Source organism: Telopea speciosissima, chromosome 10 (assembly GCF_018873765.1).
Source record: "Telopea speciosissima isolate NSW1024214 ecotype Mountain lineage chromosome 10, Tspe_v1, whole genome shotgun sequence".
In the NCBI taxonomy this organism is placed as follows: Eukaryota; Viridiplantae; Streptophyta; class Magnoliopsida; order Proteales; family Proteaceae; genus Telopea; species Telopea speciosissima.
In genome coordinates, this window is record NC_057925.1 from 42,533,182 (window position 1) to 42,560,580 (window position 27,399).

A 27,399-nucleotide genomic window follows, 5' to 3' on the forward strand; every position below is an offset into this window, starting at 1 on the left:
CCTGGGCAGAGTATTATGGCGGGGGTGGAATGGTCATTATCCCCCCCCCCCTTTTATTAGGGGCATTAGGCGAACTGGATTGGGCAGGGAATTGTAGGGGATAAAGATCCAAGTGGTGCATGCACGGATCTTTGTCCCCTCCAATACCCCCAGTGCATCGAATAAAGGGGGGCGTAATGACCACCCTACCCCTACCCAAACACTCTACCTGGGTGGGGTCCACCCCCTTTATTAGAGGCACTAGGGGAACTGTGGGCCGGGCAGGGAACTGGAGGAGATAGTTTTCCATGCATACATTACACTTAAGAATCCAACCGTCCACCCAACATTTGGGAGGATAAAAAAAGACACCATTGCCCATGTTCGCACCGCACTTGAGAGGATAAACTTTGGAATTTGGATGATGAGCCCAACTCTTATAAGTCCTAACTCTTAAAACCGCAAAATAATTACATGATTATAAAACCGATTTACGACTTTGACCTCTTACTCGAATTACGAGAATAGCTTTCTAAAAATTGTAATTGCAACGGTCTCATGTAGACATAGTCAACGAAATGATTATGAATCAACCACAACAACAACAAACTCAACCTTGTCCCAACTTAATGAGGTCGACTACATGGATCCAAACAAAACAAGGTAGAGGAAACTATGGTCTAAACCAAAAAGGAGAATATAGAGATGGGTAATAGAGATGGGAAAATATATGAGAAATGGAAAATGGCAAACAAAAGATGGAAATAAAAAAGGAAAACGAAAAAAGAAAGTAAGAGGAAAGAGGCACAACCAAGCAAGTCAGGAGAATCTCAACTAAATGGGGTCTGATACATGGATCTATAGACATCTAATTTTGTCACCCCTCTGGCAAAATTTGTACCTACATGATCCTTGTCCTCCAATACGCTTTATTCGAGGTCATACTGACTATGTATGTCCTTCCTCACGATTACTCTTAATGGTCATTTTAGGACTGTCCCTAATCCTTTAGTTCCTTCTATCAAAATCATATCCCTCTTCCTTATTGGGGTGTCTCTAGGCCGTTGAACATGACCATACCACCTTAAACGACTTTATCGGAACTTGTCATTGAGCGGGGCAACTCCCAAGTCAGCTCTAATATGGTCATTCCTTATTTTATTCTTCCTAGTTTTTTCATATATCCATCTTGACATCTTCATCTTTGCTACACAAAAAGCTTCTCAATATGACACTTCTTAATTGCCTCATATATCATAGTCGATCGTACAACAGTCCTATAGAACTTTTCTTTAAGTTTTAAAGGAATACGTCGGTCCCACAGTATACTCCAGACGCACCTCTCCACTTCATCCATTCCATTTTAATTCTCTGTGACACATCATCTTCTATGTCACCTTCTTTATCTTTTTATTAACTTTAGATATCTAAAATTGTCACTTTGCGGTATCTCTTTTTCCCCAATTCACACATTGTTGGTACCCATCATAGTATGACTAAAATTACACATCAAATACTTCATCTTTGTTCTATTAATCTTGAAGCCTCTTGTTTCCAAGGTTGATTTCCATAGCTCTAACTTTGCGTCAATCCTTGCTTTTGTCTCATCCACCAAAATGATGTCATGGGCGAAGAGCATACACCACGAGACCTCGTGTTGAATGCTCTTGGTTAGATCATCCATGATAAGCGCAAATAGATAAGGGTTTAATGTTAATCCTTGATGTAACCCAATCGTAAGGGAAATTTTCATCGCCACCCCCTCAAATGGACCAATATGTTGATGTCACCCCACTAAGGACCAATATATCACTATGGGCCCAAAAACTAACGGAAATCATTGAATCACAGTTAAGTGATGACGTGAACATGTTAATATTTTAAAAAAGACAAACTTGCCCTTCAAAATTCCTTTTCATCTCTACCCATCTCCATCTTCTTCCTTCGAACTTCTCATCTCTGCCCATCTCCGCCCCTCCGCCTTGCAGCGCTGCCCATCTCCGCCATTGCACTCCTGTACCCCCACCCCATCTTCTTCGTCCTTAGTGAAACGAAAAACTGAGATACATCATCACCTTCTGCAACTGGACACACTCATCTCTCCAATTTCTGCAACTACCCACACAACCCTCTCTAACTTACGGTTCATCTCTGCAACTGCTGCACCTACCATGGCTTTGCACACATATCGACGATCAAAGAACCCTGAAGATATGACCGCACTCTGCCAACTACCCTAAAATGTAAGTTCTCTCAAAACCAAATTTTTGGGCTTCAAAATCGAATTTTTTTTGCCCTAATTGAAATTTTTTGGAGACTGTAATTGCATGATCTATATTTTGTAAGATACACTTTTGAAGTTGTATGATCTGTATTGCCAACCATGAACATCCCTTTGATGTACCCTAGAGCACACTCACACACTACTCACTGACCTGCAGAGACACACACCAAACCCGAGTGCTAACACACACACACATATTAGGGTGGTAGCTTACCCCTGATGCACCTAACAAACACACACACCCCCCACCATACACACACACACCGAGCCCCTTCTACCTTTGCTGCACATACCACACACCCCACCCCTTGTACCCTTGTTGCACATAGCCCACACCCCCCACCATACACACACACCCTGAGCAACTTCTGCCCTTGCTGCACATACCACACACCCTACCCCTTGTGCCCTTTACTGTCCCTATCACACACACACCCCACAGCCCATCCCATTGTCCATTATTGTCCCTATCACACACACCCCCCACACCCTAATCTGCACATGCTGCACCTATCACACACACACACACCCTTATGCCCCTGCTACACCTACCACATACACATACACCCCCTTCTGACCCAGCTGCACCTAGCACACACACACACACACCCAAAACCCCTTTATGTGTGGACTGTTTTAATCATATGCTGTGCCTAATGCTTGCAGGATGGATTTATTCACTGTTTATTACTATTATAATGAGAATGTTTCACATAAAGTAGTTGATAGAGATAGGTATGGATATATTGATTTGGTGTATGACATCTATAGCACAGTCCTAAGTCATATACCAGATGGTAGGGCTTTGACTTTCAAATGCAAAGCTACAGTACCGGGTGGGAATGAGGGTGTAGAAGTGTGGAATGATCAATCGTTGATGCAATTGTTTGACATTTATGATAATGACAAGATCATTAGACTGTATGTCTTCAATGTGCAAGTGAGTGAGACTGACCAAACAAGCCAATCTTATAAGATTAATGGGTTTGAACATGAGGTGATTGGTAGGACCACTAATACAAGAAGGCAAAGAAATGTAGTTGGTGAACCTACATTGCTAAGACACCAAATTGCTACTGCTCCTAGTAGTAGTAGAATACCAAAGAAGACTGTCAAAAGGGGGGGTGCTACAGGCCTTGGTATATCAAGTAGGACACCTTCCAGTCTTGCAGGATCTAATGAGTTTGAACCTGTGGAGTTGAATGAATCAGATGATGATGATAATTGGCAACTTAGTGAGGATGAGCTGGATAGAGAAAGTGGTAGAAGCTCAGATTCTTCAGATGATGGTGAAGATGAATCTGAAGAAGTAGTGGGTGAGATGTTTACCGACAAAGTTGATCAACATGGTGCAGAGGCAGACTCAGATTATATTCCTGAGGAAGATAAAGATGAAGATGAGTCAGATAGGGATGGTATTTCAGATTATGATTCTGAGGAGTACCATTCACAATTCTCCCAAAAAAGTGGTGTGAATGATAGGGGAATATTGGAGTTGGGTGTAGGGATGACTTTTGATTGTGTGCAACAATATAGAACTCACTTAAAGAATTATGTAATTCAAGAGGGGTTTGAAATTTATAGGAAAAAAAATGAGAGGACTAGAGTAACTGTGGTTTGTGCAAATGATGGTTGCCCTTGGAGGATACATGCTTCTCTTGCAAATGATGGCAAGACTTTCATTATCAGAACATATGTAGACAAACATACTTGTAGTGGAAGAAAGACAAAATTGGCAGCAGCTAACTCGAGATGGATAGCAGCTAAACTTGGTCCCCACATCAGGGCAGATCCTGATATGCCCATTAAAAGCATGGCAGCAATGATGAAGGTACAGTATTGACTGCAACCAAGCAAGCAACAGTTGTATAGGGCAAGAGTGATTGCCAAAGAAGAGATTGAAGGCAATCATGCTAAATCAGTTGCACAGTTGCCAACTTATCTTGATTTGATTGATGAGTATAACCCTGGAGCAGTACTCAAGATTCAAATGGAGGATAGATAGGATATGAATCAGAATCCTGTGTTTAAGAGGGTGTTTGTGTGTTTTAAAGCATGTATAAAAGGTTTTGTACAAGGATGTAGGCCATTTATAAACCTAAAGGGAAAGTATGGAGGTGTGTTTTTGGCAGTAATATCATTAGATGGAAATAATGGTTTATTTCCAGTTGCATTTGGAATAGTAGAGGCTGAGAGAAAAGACAGTTGGATATGGTTCCTTGATTGCTTAAGCATTGCTCTACAAACAGAGATAGACTTTATAGCCCACTTGACCTTTATGTCTGACAAATAGAAGGTTAGTAAGTATTATTTGGGTTAATAGTTGATAGATATATTTTTACTTTTGTATGCATAACTTAACATATATAACTTGTTAATCATTTATAGGGTTTAATTGATTCAATTCAACAACAATTCCCTCGATGTAATCAGAGACATTATTGTAGGCATTTAAATGCCAACTTTAGGGGTGTTTATCCTGGAGCAATGTTGAGGATTGCCTTCTGAACTGCTGTCAAAGCATCAACTGTTGCTGATTTCCAGAAAGTTATGGGGGAGCTGACAGCTATAAATGTAGAAACTCATGAATGGTTGATGAGAAACCCACCTGCTAACTGATCAAGGCATGCCTTTGATCATGGTGCCAAGAGTGACCATGTGACTAACAACATGACCAAATCATTCAACCAGTGGATTGCACCTTATAGAGACAAGCCAATAGTGAACTTGATTGACCAACTTAGGGTGCAGTTGATGACAAGGTTTCATCAGAGGTATGCTAATGGTTGCAGTTTCATGGGTACAATTACACCAGCTATTAAGAAGAGATTGCTTGCTATTGAAAGGTCAGCAAGGGGTTGCACTGCACATGCAGCAGGTCTGTATGAGTTTGAAGTCAATGATGGACATCAAGTGGTTGTGGTGAAATTGGATGATAGAACTTGTACTTGTAAAGTTTGGGAAGCAACTGGGTTGTCTTGTAAACATGCAGCCCATGTTATTGTTGTTAAGCAACATACCATTGATGACTACTATGATCCATACTACTCTATGTAGAGATATCAGTTAGCATATGGAGATATGATCCATGCACAGCCAGTTATAATAAGATTATCTGAGGAGAGTAGTATATATGGTGTGGTGCAACCCCCCCCCCCTTTGAGAAGGAAGCCTGGAAGACCCAACAAAAATAGAAGAAGAGCTGTTGATGAAGGAGCCCCTCCAGACTTCAGAAGAAGATCATCATCAATAAAATGTAGCAAGTGCAATCAGTTACATCACAACAAGAGAACCTGCAAAGGTGGTGCAGTGAAAGGGAAAAGGAAAAGGAAAAGAGTAAGAGTGGGTAGTGAGGTAAATTTTTTTGATTAATACTCTAACTAGCTTTATTTCATAATTATATATATTAGTGAATAAAATGTTGCTTTTTTTTTTATGGTGCAGTCAAATCAAACCAGCAGTTATGATGATATTAGTAACTCCCAGAGGCAAACCAGATCAACCAGTGCATCTACAAAGACAAGTGGATGTGTACAAGAGAGACTGAGATCAAAGATGGTTGCCTATAGGACAAGAAGGAATTCACAAATTGCTAGTAGTTTAGGTAGTGGTCAGTAGGTGTAGCTGTTGGTTTGATTTTATGGACATTTGGGTTTGTATTAATGCAAATTATGTGAGGAGTGTTTTTTAGAAAAATTTGACATGGAATTCTGTTGGAACAGATGGATGCTATGAACCACTGGTTTTGAATGTTTTTTATGTTATAATATTTGTGATGGAACACATTAATGCTTAGTTTATGCCAATGGATGTGATCATTTTAGTATACTTGATTGTGTACAAGTCTTTATATATGTGTCCCTTTAGTATATTGGAATCACCAAATGGTTTGGAAAAGACTTTAAACCAACTTTTTCATTACTAATACCAAATGCCTTACAAGACAACACCCTTCTCATAACCAAGTTTTTAAAGTTACATCATACTTTAAACAAAAGTTACATTAGACTTTAAAAGCCAGCAATACAAAGTTCACCGCATAGAGAATCAATACAATTAGGGACACAAGAAATATTTTTGCAGACATCTCATCCTTCAGCTGTTGCACTCCATTCGGCTGAATTCCACTTCCATCATGCATGTGATTGTTTCTTGGTACAATTGTAGACATGGCCAGATTTCCCATGTCTTCCTTTGGGTAGCACCAAGTAAAGAAATCAAACCCTCCTTTCCCTTTTTTGGGACAGTTGTAGTATAGCCTGTTTGGATTTTGCTCAGACTTTGAAATCCTAACTCCAGCACGGTATCCACAGTCACATTTAAAGTTCTCAAATTTCAATGCCCTTGAATTTGTATTGTTAACACTAGCTGATGTCGACATTATTATCTGCAAAAATACGCAAAATATATTAAACTCTAAATATATATTAAAAGGATATTTCAAATTTCACCGGGTGTGTGTGTGTGGTACAATAATGGGCAGGGGAGTATGTGTGTGTGTGTGGTACAACAAGGGCAAGGGAGTGTGTGTGTGTGTGTGTGGTACAACAAGGGGTAGGGGAGTGTGTGTGTATGTTTGATAGGGTGTATATGTGGGTGTGGGTGTGTGTGTTTGACAGGGTGTGTCTGTGGATGTGGGGGTGTGTGTTTGCAAGGGTGCCTATGGGTGTGTGTGTGTGTTGACAGTGTGTATGTGGGTGTGGGTGTGGGTGTGTGTGTGTTTGAAAATGTGTCTGTGGGAGTGGGTGAGTGTGTTTGCAAGGCTGTCTATGGGTGTGTGGGTGTGTGTGTTTGATAGTGTGTCTGTGGGTGTGGGTGTGTGTGTGGTACAACAACTGTGTTTGGGTGTGGGTGTATCTGTGTGAGTGTGTGGAGTGTTGTGTGGCTCACCAAGGTGCAGGGGAAGGGGTGTGTGTATGGTGTGGTGTGTGATTCAGCAAGGTGTAAGGGCACGAGTGTGTGTGGGTGGGTGTTCTCAGGTATAACAAGGGGCAGTGGTTGTGGCAACTCAATGAGTGGAGTGCTATGGTGTGGTGTGGTATGTGTGTTTGTGTAGGTGTGTGTGTGTGTGGTGTCGTGTGGGGTGTGGGGTGTGTGTCTGTGTGTGGGGTGTGTGTCTGTGCTATGGTGTGTTGTGGTGTGGTGTGGGGTGTGTGTTTGTGTAGGTGTGCCTGTGTGTCATGGGGTGTGTAGGAGTGAGTGTGGGTGGGTGTTCTCAAGTACATCAAGGGGCTTCAGCAAGGGTGGGTGTCCTCAGGTACAGGGTACAGGAAGTAGCTTCACTAGGGGTGGGTTTTCTCAGGTACAGCAAGGGCTTCAGCAGGGGTGGATGTTCTCCGATTGAGCAAGGGGCTGAGCAAGGGCTCTGTGGGTGGGTGTTCTCTAATACAGCAAGGGGAAAGCAGAGAAGATGGCAGGAGAAAGAGAAGCAGATAGCAGGAGCAAGAGAGGGAGATGTAATGGAAAGGAGGAGATGGAAAGAAGTTGAAGAAGAACCTGTGTTTGTCGCCTCTCTGGTGTGCTGGTCGCAAATATGGAGGCAAGGAGAGCTCGGCTACCCTAGGTCTTTCACAATTTTGAACTCCCAACGGTAAGATTAGGTTGGGGATGGGTTTTTTATGTTTGGGAATAAAGGGTAGTTTAGACATTTCACTTTTGCACAGTTAATTCCCTTTATATCCGTTAGTTTTTGGGCTCAAAGTGATATATTGGCCCTTAGTGGGGTGGCATTAAAATATTGGTCCATTTGAGGGGGTGGCGATGAAAATTTCCCCAATCGTAATTGGGAATTCATTGCCCTGACTTCCCACAAATCTCACACTAGTTATCTCGCCTTTATACGTATCTTTAATTACATCCACATATTTACTTGACACCCTTATTTTCACTAGGGCATGCTAGATTAAGTCTATAGGGCCTCGATCATAGGCTTTTTCTAGGTTAATAAAGATCATATGGAAGTCCTTCTTACTATCTCTATATCATTCCATGAGTCTCCTTAATAAGTAGATAGTTTTCAGTTGTGGATGTGCCTGACGTAAAGCCAAATTGGTTCACCAAATATAACTCTCTTTTCTTAAACGGGCTTCAATAACCTTCTCTCAAAATTTCATAGTGTGACTCATTAGCTTTATGCTTCTATAGTTATTGCAGCTTTAGATATCACCTTTATTATTGTAGATTGGGACTACAGTGCTTCTCCTCCACTCATCTGGCATCTTTCTTGTATTCATAATTTTGTTAAACATGTTGATTAACCAATAAACTCCACAACCTCCTAGGGTTTCCATACTTCTATTGGGATGTCATTTGTGCCTAGTGTTTTGTAGGGTTTCTTTAATGAAGTGACTATGAACCAGAGGGGTTTTTCTTTTTTGGGAGATGGTTCTATGTTTTGCAACGTGGTCCTGCAGCAGCATAGGGCCAATCACAGTGAACGTGAGATCATTAATAGGGATGGGATTTTCTCATGATATGAGGGGCACAGAGGTCATTTCACCTTGGATGGTGTGGGAGTGGAAGCCATGCTGCCAGGCAATGTTCTTTTTCTTTTTTCTTGATAGGTAGAAGTAGGGGTTTCATAGGCATTCAATCTACTTTTGGTCGGGCTGAGCCAATTTTGGTTCGAAATTGAGGCAATATGTAGCCAAATTGGTTCATTTTCAATCAATTCTGGTTTGATTCGGTTTGGTTTTTTTTTTTTTTTGTATTATCGATTTTAGCTATCAAACTCTTTTTATTTTTTTAGTAAAGCTAACATACTCATATCTATCTGATACTAGGTTTGATTTGATCCATTTTGGTTTTGGTTTTGGTTTTGGTTTTACATATATTTTAAGGGAGATTTTCACGTACCTCTCTTGAGATATCACATAGTTACAAAAATACTCTTCGGTTTTTAGAAATTTCGCATGCCCTGTACTTTTTCTTAAAAATTAACACATGCTCCCATTTCGTTAGTATAGTATTAACGTTAAAATCAATGGATAAAGTAACAAAAATACCCTTGCAAGAAAAAAGAGGAAAAAACCTACAACTCATCTTCTCCCAATCGTTTGGGATTTGAAAAAAAAAAGAAGATGAGTTGTAGGTATCTTTGTAGGGAACATCATAGAAGCCGAGATCTATGAGAGGCTGGTCAAATTCAAGTTCAAATCCTTTGACCTACGGCTGTTCCCACAGCTCATTCACCTTGTTGACAAAGTTTGGAAGTCAATGTTGATCATGTTCTTCCGTTCCCTTGCCCGCTACTCCACAATCTCATCAGGTTCATTGGCAGATCTCCTCCCACCGCCCAGCGTTTGGACCATCAATCGATCAATCATGAAATTAAAGAATTGCAGGGGAAATGGGAATTAATTGAAGAGGTGTCAAGGGCATCTCGAGCTTGCTTTTCAAACTTTGTAACTGATGAACAGCATATTTCTGCAAATACGAGAAAGACAAGGTGAGCTTCCCTTCACGGGTGCCTTCTCATGATTCCTAAATCTGGTGAAGTGAACTAACTAATCATTGCCTACCAAAAAAAAACTAACTAATCATTGGAGAAATAAATAAATGACTTCACTAATAATGCTTTAAATTCGTGGAAAAGAGCAGCACTACATGTGACGTGAGCAACCTGTCGCCCGGGCTAGGGTCTTAATTTGTTGCACCATTTCACTAATATGTCTTGAATCCTTGGAGCGGAACAAGAAGACCTCCTTCAAATAGATAGACCCTTGGAATTTCAGAGAGTTTGCGTCATGGAAACTGAATGGGGTTCATGGAACATTAAAAATTATACGGATAAACCAAGATCTATTACTGTCTTGTTGGTTGTTCACACTTTTGACGGTTGCAATCAACTTGGAAAGGAACCATGATTCCTTGAACTGGGAAGAGTATGGTTTCATTCTTCTGGTAAATCTGAATCATCAATTCCTTGGAAGGAGGGATATATACCTGCAACTCATTTAAACGATTTGGGGAAGATGAATTGTTGCAAGGGCATTTTTGTAATTTTACCCATTAATATTAAGGGGGAATTAATATTAATGACTGAACTCAATAAGAATACCAGAAGAACAAAACTTAGTATCACCCCTCCCTCCTCCCATAGGAGAGGGAGGGAGGGGTGACAGGCAGTGGGGGTGGTGGTGCGGGGTGGGTTTGCAAGGAGAAGGGTGGGGCGGGATTGAAGAGGAGGGGGATCAAGAGAATGGTTGCAAGAGAGAGTGATTAGTTCCGTTGGAGAAGAAGAAGGAGAGAAAGAGAGAAGGATGTTGGGGCATTTTGGGTTATTCATTTAACTTCTTTTACTCACGTTGGGGTTTGGTAAATCTTTTTAAATCAAATGACTTATGAATGTAAAACATAATTTACTGGTACTGGTTTTGTAAATCATTTTTTAATCTAAGTAGATCTAGGAAATTCCCCTTAATATTGACGTTATTAGTCATACATTAACGGAACAAGGGTATTGTTTGAGTTAAAATAAAACCGCAAGCGTACGGGTCAATCGTAGCTACGGGTCGAACACGAGGAGATATACGCCACTCTATTTAACTAACTTAAAAGTAATGCAAAATGAACCAAATTAAAGTGTTAAATTAAACTAATTAAACTAACGAAAATCAATGCATCCTAACTCATAAGCATCTAACAAAATTAAGAGATTAAATCGGCGTCCTAACACATGAGCATCTAACCTATCAAACTAAAGCGAATTGAAAGGAATAAAAATGCAGCCACACATACTAACCACATAAAAAGAAATACGGGAATAAAAATGCATCCATAAACCACAACCATATTAAAATAAAAGAAATAGAGGGGGAAGAAGAAGAAGATAGAGAGAGATAGAGGAGATGGAGAATGAGATTGAGAGTTTAGATAGTAAAACCTGGATGTGCTTGCATGAATGTAAATGAAAAGCTTGAATACTTGCATAAACTTACCATGACCTCCTCTTCTAAATCTTCAAGTTTTGTCATCAACTTAAGAACTTAGACTAGAAGGCTTAAAACCTAAACTAGAATTAAGAAATTACAACCCAATTGAAGACTTAAATTGAAATTAAAGCATAAACTAAACCTATTATAACCATTAACTAAAAATTATAAAAGCAAACTAGAACTTAGAAAAGCCAAAAATCACAAATTAGAAGGAGAAGAAAAGAAGAAATTTCACTAAGTGAATGAGCAAATTTTTACAAGAGAGGTAGGGGGTATTTATAGGTGGAAGAGAGGAGAAGAGAGAAGATGGAAGTGTAGGAGAAATATTCCCTAAGAAAGGAGAATATTCTCTTCTCTTTCCTCTTTTACAATGCCTTGAATCCTAAGAAAAAAGAAAAAAAATAGAAAGAAGAAGAAGAGAAGATTGTTTACATAGACCTTCTATTTCTAGAAAAATAAACTTCCAATTCTGACAAATGCTTCCTTTTCTTTGTAGATATCTTCTCCAAGCAATAAAATCAAAGCATCTTTGATTTTTCAACCTTCCATAGATGAGAAAATATATATCTATCCCAAGTAGAATTCCAGAAGTGCCCTTGAGAAGTTGGAGGAGAGAGAGAGTAAGGGTGATGACTAGGATTCCTTCAAGAATAAATAAAATACCTATTCTGTCCTTCAGAAAACTTGGAGCATGGGGTGCTTATATAAGTCTCACCATTGTGTTCCTTGCGAAAAATCACACAAAATAGACCCAAATTTCATCCAATTCGGAGTTGGGGAGCCCAAGATATCTCAAGTTGAAGTTGGAGTGTCCAGAGCCTTCCAAATGGAATCTTTCGGGTACAGTAAAGTAACTTCTGATAATTGCATTAAGGCCCCTAAAATCCGAACTTCCGCTTCACTTTGTCCCCATCCGATTATAAATAAACCCATGCAGACCATTTTCATGCATCGTTACGGAAACGGCCATAACTTCTTCGTTTCAACTCGGAATTAAGTGCCGTTTGAACCATTGCGAAGCTGACTCGATGGGCTATGCATCCATTTACACTTCTAAAAAGCTTAAAAACATCTCCTTAGCATCATCTCCTTCATTTTCATAACAATTCACCTAAACCCTGAAAAGCACAAGAAAGCACCGAGTAACTCTGTCCAATGTGGTAAAATGTATAATTTATGCCCTAAAATTTCACACATAAATGTGCTCATCAGATTCCCCCACACTTGAACGTTACTTGTCCTCAAGTAAAGCAAAAACAAAAACTAACCTAGAATGCAGAAAATCCTAACTCACTTTCGTAGGAATCACGGTTGCACTTAGCATGTGCAACAAGCCTTTTAACCCCTAGGTTACCTCTAGTGGACGAGTTGTGTCTCGTGGGTGTTTGCAGTGAATATACAGCCAAAATTCAATTGTAAATAAATGCTGCAAATTTTAATCATGGCATAAGTAGGACAGTGCACATAATCCCAAAAAGTGTTCAACTAATGATCAAGGAGCCAAAGGTTCCCCCACACTTGAATTTTATCACCCCACATCAATTCAAATAACAAGCATGCATCAAGTTCAAGGGATCTCCTCATATTTTCTGAACACTACTCACCTTCAAGTAAACCCCCCATAGCATCGATGGAACCAAAGACTTAGGCATTGAGTAATGTTGACCATACTTTTTTTTTTCCAGGCATTAAGGCAAAAAAATTTTTTCTTTCTCAACCACAAACTCTATTTCTACTCCACTACTGTTCTCTGAATGACATGGTGGAGCATACACCAGAGACCCAAATACTTGGTAGCTTCGCTTTTTGCATATATCCATAAGACATTGAGACATTGATGCAAGAGTTTTTTTATTTTTTTGAGTTTCCTTCCAAGGAATTTCGATCAAGTCACCCTGCTTCATGAGGCACAGTGCCCTGTCTAGTCCCAAGGAATTCCACTTTCTTTTCTATTCCTTGTTTTTTTTTTTTTTTTCTTTTTTTCATTCACTTCCACTTTCATGCCTTGCCTTGCCACAAACAAATTGGTCTCAACTACTAGCCAAAAGATCAAAGGGTCCATAAAACACATAGAGGAATCTAGCCATCAAATGAAATAACACTCATATTTTTCAATTCAATCCCTCTCACCGGATACAAATCAATTACCGTCCTTGAAAAGAGATTTTTTATTATTTCGCATGCTAGGATACCTAATTCCCTCTTTCTCTCGCTTTGCAATCAAAGAGACTTATGCACATACCAAAAAACTATCGCCACAATCAAAATTCACAAAATTCAAAATTCACAAAATTCACAATTAAAGTCCAACACACCCCCCCCACACTTAATTCATGCAGTGTCCTCAATGCATGCAGAAAAGAAAGAATAAGGATAAGGGAGGGGATACATACCAGGATATCAGGGGTCAAGGTAAAGAGGCTCATGGAGATTCATGACCTCTTCGTCAACTGGAGTAGGCATCTCTATGTACGGCTTCAATCTTTGGCCATTGACCTTGAAAGTAGCTCCTGTACTTGGATTGAGGACTTCAACAGCCCCATGAGGATAAACTTTTTGAACAATATAGGGCCCATCCCATCTAGAACGCAGCTTACCTGGAAAGATATGCAAACGAGAATTGTACAACAAAACATTCTGGCCTACCTCAAAAGATTTTCTCAAAATGTGCCTATCATGGAAAGCCTTTGGTTTTTCCTTATAAATTCGGGCATTCTCATATGCCTCATTCCTAAGCTCTTCCAACTCAAATAGTTGGAGTTTCCTATGGGCACCTGCAGTGTGTAGGTCAAAGTTAAGCTTCTTGATAGCCCAAAAGGCCTTGTGCTCAATCTCTACAGGTAAGTGACATGCCTTTCCATACACCAGACGGTACGGAGATTGACCAAGATCGGTCTTGAAGGCTGTCCTATGGGCCCACAAACGCATCTACCAATCGGTTAGACCAATCCTTGCGGTTCGGGTTGATGGTTTTCTCAAGAATTTGCTTGATCTGCCTATTTGAAACCTCAACCTGGCCACTGGTCTGGGGATGGTAGGGTGTGGCCAACTTATGGACGACACCATATTTTTTCATGAGGGCCTCAAAAGGCCGATTATAAAAATGCTTGCCCTGATCACTAATGAGAGCCCGGGGAGTACCAAAACGGGAGAAGATGTTCTTCAGAAATTTCACAACCACCTTGTGGTCATTGGTCTTACAAGCAACTGCCTCAATCCATTTGGACACATAGTCCACAGTAAGTAATATGTACATGTTACCAAAAGAGTTAGGGAAAGGCCCCATGAAATCAATATCCCATACATCAAACACCTCAACCACCAGAATTGGGTTGAGGGGCATCATATTTCTCTTAGTAAGACGTCCTAAGGATTGGCATGAAGAACATGTCCCGCAATAAGTAAAAGCGTCTTTAAACAGACTAGGCCAATAAAATCCACATCGTAAAACTTTGGCCTAGCTCTTATTAGGCCCAAAATGACCTCCACAAGCCTCGATCATGGCAAAAAGATAAGACAGATTGTTGCTCATGATCGGGACACATCTCCGGATTACTTGATCCGGCAGTCTTAAAAAGATAAGGATCATCCCAAAAGAAATACTTAACTTGTGAAAAGAAACGATTCTTATCTTGGGTGGACCAATGTGCAGGTGTCACACCAGTAACCGGATAATTAACAATGTCGCAAACCAAGGTTCACTAGACACCGCCATCGATACTCATCAGGAAAATTCTCGTTGACCGGAGAATCAACGATCAAGGAATTAGGCAGCCGGATAGATGGTCTGCAACCAAATTTTCACACCCTTTCTTAGCCCTAATTTCAAGATCAAATTCTTGTAACAAAAGGACCCACCTAATGAGGCGAGCCTTGGCATCTTTCTTCTACATAAGATATTTGATAGTCGCATGGTCAGTATAAACAATCACATGTGATCCAACCAAGTAGGGCCTAAACTTCTCTAAAGCAAACACAACAGCTAAAAATTCTTTCTCGGTGGTGGTATAATTAAGTCGTGCATCATTAAGAGTCCTACTTGCATAATAAATCACATGGGGCAATTTATTGATTCTTTGCCCAAGAACAGCCCCTATAGCAAAATCAGAGGCATCACACATAAGTTCAAATGAAACTGTCCAAATTGGAGCTTGAATAATGGGGGCTGAAGTCAACGTTCTTTTCAATTGCTCAAAACTATCATGACACTTAGAAGAGAAATCAAATGGGCAGTCCTTTGCCAAAAGAGAGGTGAGAGGTCTAGCTATCTGGCTAAAATCCTTGATGAATCTCCTGTAAAAACCTGCATGGCCAAGAAAAGATCTAATGTCCTTCACACTCTTGGGTGGTTGTAAATTGGCAATAAGGTCTACCTTAGATCTATCAACCTTGATCTCTTCTTTGGACACAATGTGACCAAGAACTATACCTTGCTTTACCATGAAGTAGCATTTCTCCCAATTCAAGACCAAGTTCTTTTCTATGCATCTTTTAAGAACCAAAGAGAGATGATGCAAGCAATTAGAAAAAGTAGAGCCGTGAATAGAAAAATCATCCATAAACACCTCTAAGAAGTGCTCTACCATATCAGAAAAGATACTCATCATGCACCTTTGGAATATAGCAGCGGCATTGCAAAGCCCAAAAGGCAAACGCCGGTAAGCAAAGGTTCCATAAGGGCATGTGAAAGTGGTCTTGTGTTGGTCCTCTAGAGCAATAGGAATTTGGTTATAGCCTGCATAACCATCAAGAAAACAATAATATTCATGGCCAGCTAGTCTCTCTAACATCTGATCAATAAAAGGTAAGGGGAAGTGGTCCTTCCAAGTTGCCGCATTCAATTTCCTATAGTCAATGCACACTCTCCATCCTGTTTGGATACGGGTTGGAATCAACTCATTATTAGCATTCTCAACTACAGTGACTCCTCCTTTCTTAGGCACAACCTGCACAGGACTCACCCATTGGCTATCAGAAATAGGATAAATGATGCCATGATCCAAGCATTTTAGGATCTCTTTCTTGATTGCCTCTTTCATCACAGGATTAACCCTCCTTTGGGGTTCCCTAGAAGGTGTGGAACTCTCCATCAGATGTATATGATGTTGAACAATGGAGGGGCTAATACCTTTGATGTCAGACATGGTCCAACCTATGGCTTCCTTATTGTCCTTTAGAAGCTTAATCAACTCTTCTTCCTGAATAGAAGTCAAATCAGAAGCAATAATAACAGGAAGAGTATGATCATGTCCTAAGAAGACATACTTGAGGTTGGAGGGCAATGCCTTCAACTCTAATGTGGGGGGCTCAATAATAGAGGATTTGGGAATGGAAGTGGATAGGGGTCCAAGGGACTCCAAAGGTGGTTGGATGCTCCAGACCTTAGATAAGGGAGTATCATCAACACCCTCCAATTCTTGCATATATTCTTGAAATCCCGAATCAAAATCAATCTCAAAGAACGTATCAATATCATCGGGAAATCCTTGAAGCATATGCACCTCTTCATCCATGTTAGGCTGCTTGCCCAACCTAAACACATTGAAGTCAACTGAAGTATTGCCAAAAGATAATTTCATGAGACCATTCCTACAATTGATTAAAGCATTACTGGTAGCTAGGAATGGTCTACCCAATATGATTGGGATTTGGTCCTTAAAGTTGGCAGTGGGTTGGGTATCTAAAACAATAAAATCTATAGGAAAAATAAATTCCCCAACCTTCAACAGGACATCCTCAATCATTCCCTTAGGAACTTTAACCGATCGATCTGCAAGTTGAAAAGTAATTTTGGTCGGTTTCAGTTCTCCCAATCCCAGTTGTTGGTAGACATGAAAGGGTAAGAGGTTCACACTTGCACCAAGGTCCAATAAGGCATGATCAATAGTAGTATGGCCTATAGTTCAAGAGATGGTGGGGCTTTCCGGATCCTTATGCTTGGCTGCTACTGGCTGTGAGATTAGAGAACTAATGTTAGCAGCCAAGAATGCCTTTTTAGGCACATTGATGGTCCGCTTTTGGGTGCATAAGTCTTTGAGGACTTTAGCATAAGCGGGGATCTGGGCAATAGCATCCAACAAGGGGATATTCACCTGAACCTGTTTGAACACATCCAATATCTTCTCCATAGAAGGAGACTTCTTGCTAACCAACCTATTTGGGAAAGGGGCAGGTGGGGTATAAATTCTTTTAGGGTTGGTCTTTTTAACTTCCTCAACAGAATCCTCTTTGGTTTCCTCAACCAAATCATCTGGTATATCTTTAGGTTCATCAGACGAACCTAAAACTATAGGCACTTCAATGGCCTCTTCAGAAGGGGGAGAGTCAACAAGAGTATGAAATGATAAAGACTGAGGTGCACTAGCCTGTTGATACTCACGGCCACTCCTTAAAGCATAAACAACATTTACCTGTCTAGAGGGCCCTTGGTGCTGTTGGCCTTGTGCAACATTGGTTGGAGGAGCTTGGGTACCTTGCTGAATATGAACCCAATGCCTAGGATTTGGCTCAGGCTGGCTAGGTAACTTCCCTGTTTCCCTCTCATGCATGATAGTGACAAGCTAAGTGAGTTATTTTTCCATGTTATTATGGCTTGTCATGAGAAGAGCTATCTTGTTGTCCATCTCATTCAGTCTTGTTGTCTCTCCTATATTGGTAAACCCTGGGGGTTGCTGATAAGGTGCAAGGAGAGGAGGCCTAGCAGAATTAATAGAAGGTCCTGGATGAGGACGAGGGGGAAAGGGGTTAGGAGACATTCCTTGGCTTTGTGGTGCATAGTTGGTCCTTTGGGCACCAACCTGGCCTTGATGGTTAAAGTTGGATGGGCCTGCTTGGTTCCCTTGATTCCATGAGAAATTGGGGTGATTTCTCCATCCTGGATTGTAAGTATTGCTATATGGGTTATTTTGGTAGAGAGCACTTACATTCTCAGTGCTGGAATTGCCCCCCAAGGTGTTGGGACATTCCTCAGAAAGGTGTCCAGGGGTTTGGCACCAACTGCATACCGACACATGGTTGACCTGGTTGACCGGATTAACTGGTATAGACTCTTTAAGAACTATGGACTCCAACCGTTTTATGAGGCTATCAAGTTTGGCCTCCTTGGCTGGCATACCCTCAATGAGATACCCCTTAGTGGTCCTTTCAGCCTCTTGGGAAGATTCCCATTCCCTAGTCTTATCAGCCAAGTTGGTTAAGAATGTCCATGCATCATTCTCCTCAGAAAAAGAAGTAAAGCCTGCTGGACATATAGATTCTACAAGTTGCTTGGTCTGATAATCAATACCCTCATAAATAATTTGGCATAGCTCCCACAAGTCAAAACCATGGTGAGGGCATTCTAAGAGGAGGTCCTTGAATCTTTCCATGAATTTAGAAAAGGACTTATGTGGTTTCTGCCTGAACTGGAGGATGTCACTTTTAAGCTTATTGGTCTTGTGAAGAGGGAAGAATTTTCTCAAAAAGATAATGGTGAACTCATCCCATGTATTAATGGAGTTTGTTGGCAGTCCATAGAGCCACTTCTTGGCCTGGTCTTTCAGGGCAAAGGGTATAAACCTAAGCCTAATTGCATCATCAGTTAAATTTTGGACCTTAATTAGAACACAGACCTCCTCAAATTCCCTAAGGAAGAGATATGCATCCTCATTAGCCATCCCATGGAAATGGGGTAGCATGCTGATGAAGTTGGTCTTGAGTTCATAGTTATTCCCTGTAACAACAGGCAGACTAATGCATGAGGGCTGTGCAGCCCTGGTGGGGTAAAGCCTATCCTTAAGAGTCTTGGGTTGTTGGTCACCCATGGTCAAAGGTGGTAGAGAAAGTGGTCTTCTAATAAGACGATTACTTGAATCACGAGTCCACACCTTAGCCACCTAAATAGATATGAGGTCTCCTTTAGAAAAATTAAAGAAAAAAAAAAACACTTAAAAAAAAAAAAAACTAGAAACAAGAGGGACCCCAAGGTAGATAGTGCATCTCTATCCCTCAAAAATCGAAACAATGGTTCAAAAGCTGTAAGGATGCCATATAGGTTGACAGCAAGGGAACCCGTATAGTCTTCTATAGCCACCTACGTGCGACTCCAATATGGATTCTGATGTAGAATGGAGGTCTACTATACGTTTATGTTTCCAACATTCTCACTATGTCGCTTTCCTGTTATCAAGAGTGGTCACCTCCAAAGATAAGTCACATGTCAATCCACCCAACCAAGTCAAGATGTAGCGTCATAGGTAACTTAATCCTATGAGGGACACCAAAAGATGGAGGGTTGAAGCATATGAAGGACTTTAGATTGGGCGCACACTATTTGAAACGGAAGAGAAACAAGAAGAGGTTTTCAAAACTGATTTTTTTTTTTCAAAAAAAAAGAAGAGAAAATAATAAACTAAAACACTTGAACTACTTAAAAATCAAATAAATAAAATGGACAATAATCTCCTAAGAAGGCGCCAAAAACTTGTTTGAGTTAAAATAAAACCGCAAGCGTACGGGTCAATCGTAGCTACGGGTCGAACACGAGGAGATATACGCCACTCTATTTAACTAACTTAAAAGTAATGCAAAATGAACCAAATTAAAGTATTAAATTAAACTAATTAAACTAACGAAAATCAATGCATCCTAACTCATAAGCATCTAACAAAATTAAGGGATTAAATCGGTGTCCTAACACATGAGCATCTAACCTATCAAACTAAAGCGAATTGAAAGGAATAAAAATGCAGCCACACATACTAACCACATAAAAAGAAATAAGGGAATAAAAATGCATCCATAAACCACAACCATATTAAAATAAAAGAAAAAGAGGGGGAAGAAGAAGAAGATAGAGAGAGATAGAGGAGATGGAGAATGAGATTGAGAGTTTAGATAGTAAAACCTGGATGTGTTTGCATGAATGTAAATGAAAAGCTTGAATACTTGCATAAACTTACCATGACCTCCTCTTCTAAATCTTCAAGTTTTGTCATCAACTTAAGAACTTAGACTAGAAGGCTTAAAACCTAAACTAGAATTAAGAAATTACAACCCAATTGAAGACTTAAATTGAAATTAAAGCATAAACTAAACCTATTATAACCATTAACTAAAAATTATAAAAGCAAACTAGAACTTAGAAAAGCCAAAAATCACAAATTAGAAGGAGAAGAAAAGAAGAAATTTCACTAAGTGAATGAGCAAATTTTTACAAGAGAGGTAGGGGGTATTTATAGGTGGAAGAGAGGAGAAGAGAGAAGATGGAAGTGTAGGAGAAATATTCCCTAAGAAAGGAGAATATTCTTTTCTCTTTCCTCTTTTACAATGCCTTGAATCCTAAGAAAAAAGAAAAAAAATAGAAAGAAGAAGAAGAGAAGATTGTTTACATAGACCTTCTATTTCTAGAAAAATAAACTTCCAATTCTGACAAGTGCTTCCTTTTCTTTGTAGATATCTTCTCCAAGCAATAAAATCAAAGCATCTTTGATTTTTCAACCTTCCATAGATGAGAAAATATATATCTATCCCAAGTAGAATTCCAGAAGTGCCCTTGAGAAGTTGGAGGAGAGAGAGAGTAAGGGTGATGACTAGGATTCCTTCAAGAATAAATAAAATACCTATTCTGTCCTTCAGAAAACTTGGATCATGGGGTGCTTATATAAGTTTCACCATTGTGTTCCTTGCAAAAAATCACACAAAATAGACCCAAATTTCATCCAATTCGGAGTTGGGGAGCCCAAGATATCTCAAGTTGAAGTTGGACTGTCCAGAGCCTTCCAAATGGAATCTTTCGGGTACAGTAAAGTAACTTCTGATAATTGCATTAAGGCCCCTAAAATCCGAACTTCCGCTTCACTTTGTCCCCATCCGATTATAAATAAACCCATGCAGACCATTTTCATGCATCGTTACGGAAACGGCCATAACTTCTTTGTTTCAACTCGGAATTAAGTGCCGTTTGAACCATTGCGAAGCTGACTCGATGGGCTATGCATCCATTTACACTTCTAAAAAGCTTAAAAACATCTCCTTAGCATCATCTCCTTCATTTTCATAAGAATTCACCTAAACCCTGAAAAGCACAAGAAAGCACCGAGTAACTCTGTCCAATGTGGTAAAATATATAATTTATACCCTAAAATTTCACACATAAATGTGCTCATCAGGTATGTGTTAAATTTTTATAAAAGTAGAGACACGTGAAATTTCCTAAAATTGACGGGTGTTTTTATAATTACGGGTACGTGAAAAATTCCCTATAATCAAAAGATAATTTGTTTATAACTGTTGGGACATAGAACCGGGCATAACGAGAACGATCTGCACTGGATGAGAATCCTAGACAAAGTTACGGGCTTGTTGTCTAACCATATGGCAGCGAACACTGAAGGAACGACCTTCACTGCTTGCGTAAATGACACTAAGTCTATCAGGGACCAACAAGGTCCGAGACTTTCGCCCACGTCATGCTTAATCCGGCGCATGGGAAGTAATGGATAAACATTATCCCCACACTTCACTCTATATCGGTCTCACTCCACTCCGAGATTCCAACTTACCTATTCGGGCACGACTCTATTCTTTGGCCACCTTAAGAAGGGAGGTAACACACATCCAAACCATCTGAATTTTGATTAATTTGACTATTGCTCAGAGATCTAACTTAAGCATCGGAGTGAGATCACCGGTGCCGCCCGGTACTCTCTACTAATCCTTGTTTTGTAGGCAGAGTTCGCTTCAGCCGGATCTTTGACGCAACAGTTTGGCGCCGTCTGTGGGAACGTTCATTCTCAAGGCCCAAAATCTCTATCGGAAAAACAGCCAGAATCATGACAGGAGAACATAATGTCATTCCTTCCAACACCGGAATTCCCTCGGTCGTGGAAAACTCGGTAACACTCCGGACAACGAAGAGCACTCGTGGTGGTGGGAATGTAGGGAAACAAACCCAACAACGGCGAACGAAGACTGCATCCTACGACCCCTAGCTATTGGTAGCAACAGAAGCAGCAGGAACCCAACCCTTAGCAGCATTAGAGACTGGCCAAACTGCGACACAGGATCAGGGCCAGTCCAGTCGTGGTACCAGGGCATTGCCTCCCCCGCCACAGCTGCCTCAGGGATTTGTCCCAGAGACTGATCCTAGCTCGCCTACCAATGTCGACCAAATCCAGGACCTGCAGCAACAAGTCCTCGATCAGAATGGGGTCCTTAGGGACGTAGTTCGTGAAATGCAGGCGTTGAGGGTAGCTACTATGGTGGCGGCTGCAGTCGCAAGCTTGCCACCAACATCGGTGCCACCTCCAGCACCGATCCTGCCTCCCGTACTCCCCAGGACTACCTAAGAAAACCAGAGGCTCACGAGAGATGACGTACGAGTGACAAGGAGTAGGGCAGGGTCATCGCACCCATCCAGGCGGGAGCTACCCCCTCCAAGAGCTGTGCGCACGGGGAACCTGCCTACTAGGAACAGGTCCTCATGTATTAAGGAGCTATCAGTATCCACTGGCCGAAGAACTGGCAGAACTGAGAAAACCCGTTACAAAGCCTCAGACGCAAACACCGATCGAGTGACCTAGAGGAGGTCGCCCTGACAAGATCTCAAGGACGAGTTGAACGCCCACCGTACGCATATTGACGCCGTCAACAATCAGATTGTGGAAAGCAAGCTTGATCGTAAGCTTAGAGAGATGAACATGAAGATCGCGGCCCTGGAGAAGGGAACCACCCCAGAGGAAAGTTTCAGACTAGGCCAACATCCTTTTACGGTTGAGCTCATGAGGGACGAGCTTCTTAAGGGCTTTAAGCCCCCTACGTTCGAGGCTTATGATGGGAAAGTCGATCCCAATGACCATATCAGTTACTTCAACTCCATGATGACGGTCTATGGCGGGTCCGATGTGGTGTCGTGTCACTCTTTCCCCACCTCTCTCAAGGGGCCCGCGGCACTATGGTTCGCGAAACTGAAGCCCAACTCCATCCAAAGCTTCACCGAGTTGGCCAAGGCCTTTGTAAGTCGCTTCCAGAGTAGCGTGAAGAAAAAGAAGACCGCAACCAATCTTTTAGCCGTCAAGCAACGTTCTGATGAGTCCATCAGAGATTATATCACCCGCTTCAACGCGGAGAGCCTAGAGATTAAGGACCTAGACGATGCTATGGCCTTCAACGCCCTGCATAATGGGGTCACCAACCACGACCTGGTGAAGTCGCTCGCACTGGACCCAATGACGACCATGCTGCAGCTACTGGATCGCTGCTACCAATATGCCAACATGTTTGATATCATGAAGGCAAGAAAGGCAGTGGATGGCAAGGCCCCTAAGAAAAGGAGGGCAAGCGAGAAAGATGAGAAGAAGGGCACTAAGAGAGCGAGGTTTGATAGAGACCAAAGTCCTGATTACACCCCACTCAATACCACCAAGACCAAGATCCTGATGGAGGACTACGACCGGGGCCTACTGCAATGGCCTAGGCCGATGTTCTCAAATCCCGAGGACAGAAACAAGAACAAATACTGCAAGTTCCATAAAGATGTAGGGCACGATATTGAGGACTGCAGGCAATTAAAGAGAGAAATTGTTACACCCACACCCCAATTATCCCCTTATACTCGGGGCAGTCTGGACCTTTATCTAATAGGTATTGCCTTATGACCATAGTCAAACCTGATGGCTTTGGGCTGGAAATACCATAGGAAGGACCCCCTTGAAGTTTTGTAAGTGTGGGCCAAAGCCCCGCCATTCTCCTTGAAGTTTGGGCCATGACAGTAGCACCGGAGTCATGATCGGATCCACTACTGGTGAATCCGATCGATAATCTGCTCATGCTGTCATCAGCCTTTTTGGCTAGTTTTCCTATGGGACCCACATCCCCGTGTCCTGGACACATTAATTAAACCCTTGGACCATGTGGACCCCCACCCTTACCCTTGGTTGGTCGAGTGGACCTTGAAAGTGGGACCCATAAAGCCTAAGTTGGGTAAATAATGGGTTTTAATGACTTAACTTAAAACCAAATAGGCCCTAGTGGACAATGGAGTCCTATGGACTTAGGGTGAACCCCAAACATACCCTAACCAGCTATGTGGACCTAAAGGCCAATGGCTTGAGCCAAACATGGCTTAAGACCAACCCAAAACCCATTTTAAGTCCTAAGGACCTAAACCCATCCTAAGACCCCTAACCAAACACTCCCTAAGGTCCCTTCTACTCCCTTAAGTTAAGAGAACCCCCTTTGATTTCTCTCATTTCTTCCCCTCCCCAAAACCGTGGAGGAGAAGAGACAAGAGAAGGAGAAGAAGGAGGAAGAAAGAGGGAAGAAGTAGGAGTGGAAGAGGAATGAGAGGGGAAGGGAAGAAGATGGGAGCTATGCCAAAATGGCTGGCTGCCCCACATCTCCTCCTCTTGCTGATCGGACCTAGAAGGAAGAAGAAGGTGAAGGAGAAGAGATGGAAAGGAAGGGAGAAGAGAAAGGGGGCTCACCTAGCCCTGGATCTCACCTCCCCATCGGAGGATCTCACTGAGGTAAGCTCCTCGAACCTGGTTCTTCCCTATTGTTCCCCTTTGTTTTGATGTTTCCTGAGCTGGGACTGACCTAGGGTTCCATTTGGGACTCAAGGTGGAGTTCGATCCTTAGATGGAGCTCTAATGGAGCTGACCTAGGTCTGGTTTAATCCCCTGGGTGCTGCAATGACAGCCATTGTTGGAGAACCTGGGTTTTAAACCTTGAAACCCATCTTTGTGGACTGAATTGAGACCTAACCTTGTGGATCTTGGATCCATGAGCTCAAGCCTAGGATCTAGTGACCCTAGGAATGCTTAGACACCCCTCCCCTATTCCTGAGATGCTAAGGTGCTCCAAGCTCCAAGCTGGAGCTGAAACTCTTGCAAATCTCGAAAGAGACTGTCGATGGACAAATGACCGGATCCACATATCGTGGTACCGCCTGTCAGTCCGCCCAGTGTAAATCCTATGTTCTGGCCTGAGTGAACGATAGCATGGATTCACTCTGTTTGCCTCCACCCGGGACCTGTCGCTCTCGGGTCTATCTTAGGAAATCGGACGGATGTAGGGGCGGACCCAAGATGCACATCCGCTCGTGGATCTGCTCCCTTTTAAGTGTGCCTTAGGTGTCGAATGTATCAACCACCAGACTCAAGTAAGAAGTTTCACTTGTGGATCCACTCGCCCTGCCTTTACCTCTTGGCCTAAACGGAGTCAGGGGAGGAGTCACCCTATTTTCCTCCGCCCGTGAGTTCGCTCTGCTGTCTTGGTTGAAACTTGGTTTTAACCATTTGGGGCCTAGCATGGGACCCTTCTATACCCATTTTATTGCTTTCTTTTGTATGATAGGTCGATGCACTAGTGAGATTCATTTGAATCACGTGGGATGACACCCGATGCCCGGGGAGATACATGCCAATCACGCCCGGTGACACCTATGCCTAGTGAGTGGGTTCTGGGTGACTTTGTTGGGTTTGAATATTATATAATTGTTATTATTAAGCATGCTATGTATATTTATAAGCATGGTGCACATTGCATTTTATTCAATTATGAATTATTGAGAATGTGATAGTATAATGCTCACCATTGTATCGGACTGCGGTGCCAGGTGTGCCGATACCGGAGTCCCAATTTATTTAAATTATGAAAACTGTTGTATTGCATCCTGAACTGTATGTGCCGTGCTGTACTAGTACCCGGGGACTAGATGGAATGGGACGTTAATGCCCCCAGAATACCTCTCGGGATAATAGGACCTGCATATAGTATATTTGTGGCTAGGATGCTTGTTCCCTTATGCTACGACCCTTGCCAACAGGGGTTTATGTGTTGGATAGTCTGAGCACCTGCGGTCTATGGAGGTGGGAGAGGCCAGGGCAGGGGTAGTGATGGCTATCGGGGTTTGCCACTGGGTGGTCATGATGGCTTCTATCGGCGCAGGTCCTCAGGTGATAGTTGAGGATTCATTGGGGCGATAGGATAAGTGACCCTCAATGTCTCCCGAGCTATCACAGTAGCATATACTTGACTGATAGAATTGTGTGTTAGGTGAAAAATGAATCTAACATTAGCATGCATCATTCTGTTTGATATTGATTATGTGATGTGTGCGCATTCCCCTTTGCTCCTTCACTAGCTAAGTGTAGCTAACCCCGTTGTACAACCAATTTTTAGTTTATATGCAGATAGCCTCTTGACGAGCACCGTTGGATGCGAATCAAGTGAAGTTGATGACATGGCTTGGATGTAGATGTACACCCAAGGATTTGTGCCCTTGGGGCAATTGTTTATTTATTTAATTTCTGTATTCTTTTCCACTTCCATGTATAAACTGTATATTATTTATAGGGAGAGTAATGATTGGTTACTTATGTAGAAATATAATATGTGATATTATTAGAGAACCGATGCTCTATAATTTTGCATGATTTAATTTAATTTTGCTTCTACTAACTCTGTAATTGGAACGGTTTATTCCTTTGTACATTCCTTATTGTTATCAAGAAGTGATGACAAGGTGGATTGTGACTTGGGACACTGCATCCGCGATCCTGGTAGGTGTTGGGATGATGTGAGATTATCCCAGTTATACCCCTATGTGGCAATATATAATACATCGGGATAGAGGAGTGACAGAAATAGAGGACGTGATCCAGAAGGGCCACCTGAAGCATTATGTCAAAGGAGATATGAAAGAGAACTCTAGAGGTCGTGAAGCTGTAAGAAACGATCGCAGAGGAGACAATAGAGCTCGTAGAAGAGATGATCGAGGTCGTCAGGATGACCGGCGTGACGATCACAGGGAGGTCCGTAGAAACCAGGACGAGGGCAACATGTCCATGGCCCCTGCTATCCTCACCATACTGGGAGGACCGGGTCAAGAGTTGGCACGCAAGGCTAAGGCAAAAGCGCGATTCGTGGTGGTAGCTGAGGTCCCCGAAAAGAAAGCATGAACCAAGCCCGTGATCACATTCTCGGACAAAGACATGGAGGGGCTGAGCTGGCCACATGACGATGTTGTCGTGGTTCAGGCAGTTATAGCCAACCGACCAGCCCATAGGATTTTGGTGGATATTGGAGCATCCGTGGATATGCTATCCTACGATGCGTACTTGCAGTTCGGGTTCGAGCCGGGCACGTTGAAGCCCGAGATAGAACCTTTGTACGGGTTCTCCGGTGCACCAGCCCCAATTGAGGGATCAGTGGAGCTCT

General features: G+C 41.9%; 1 protein-coding gene across 1 annotated transcript; it reads left to right on the forward strand.

Annotated features, from left to right (window-relative positions):
- Positions 1-22,871: 22,871 nt before the first annotated feature.
- Positions 22,872-27,140, forward strand: LOC122643585. The gene is made up of 2 exons (XM_043837199.1): positions 22,872-23,740; positions 26,813-27,140. Exons 1-2 carry the CDS (start codon positions 22,872-22,874, stop codon positions 27,138-27,140), a joined length of 1,197 nt encoding a protein of 398 aa, XP_043693134.1.
- The last annotated feature ends 259 nt before the right edge of the window (positions 27,141-27,399 follow it).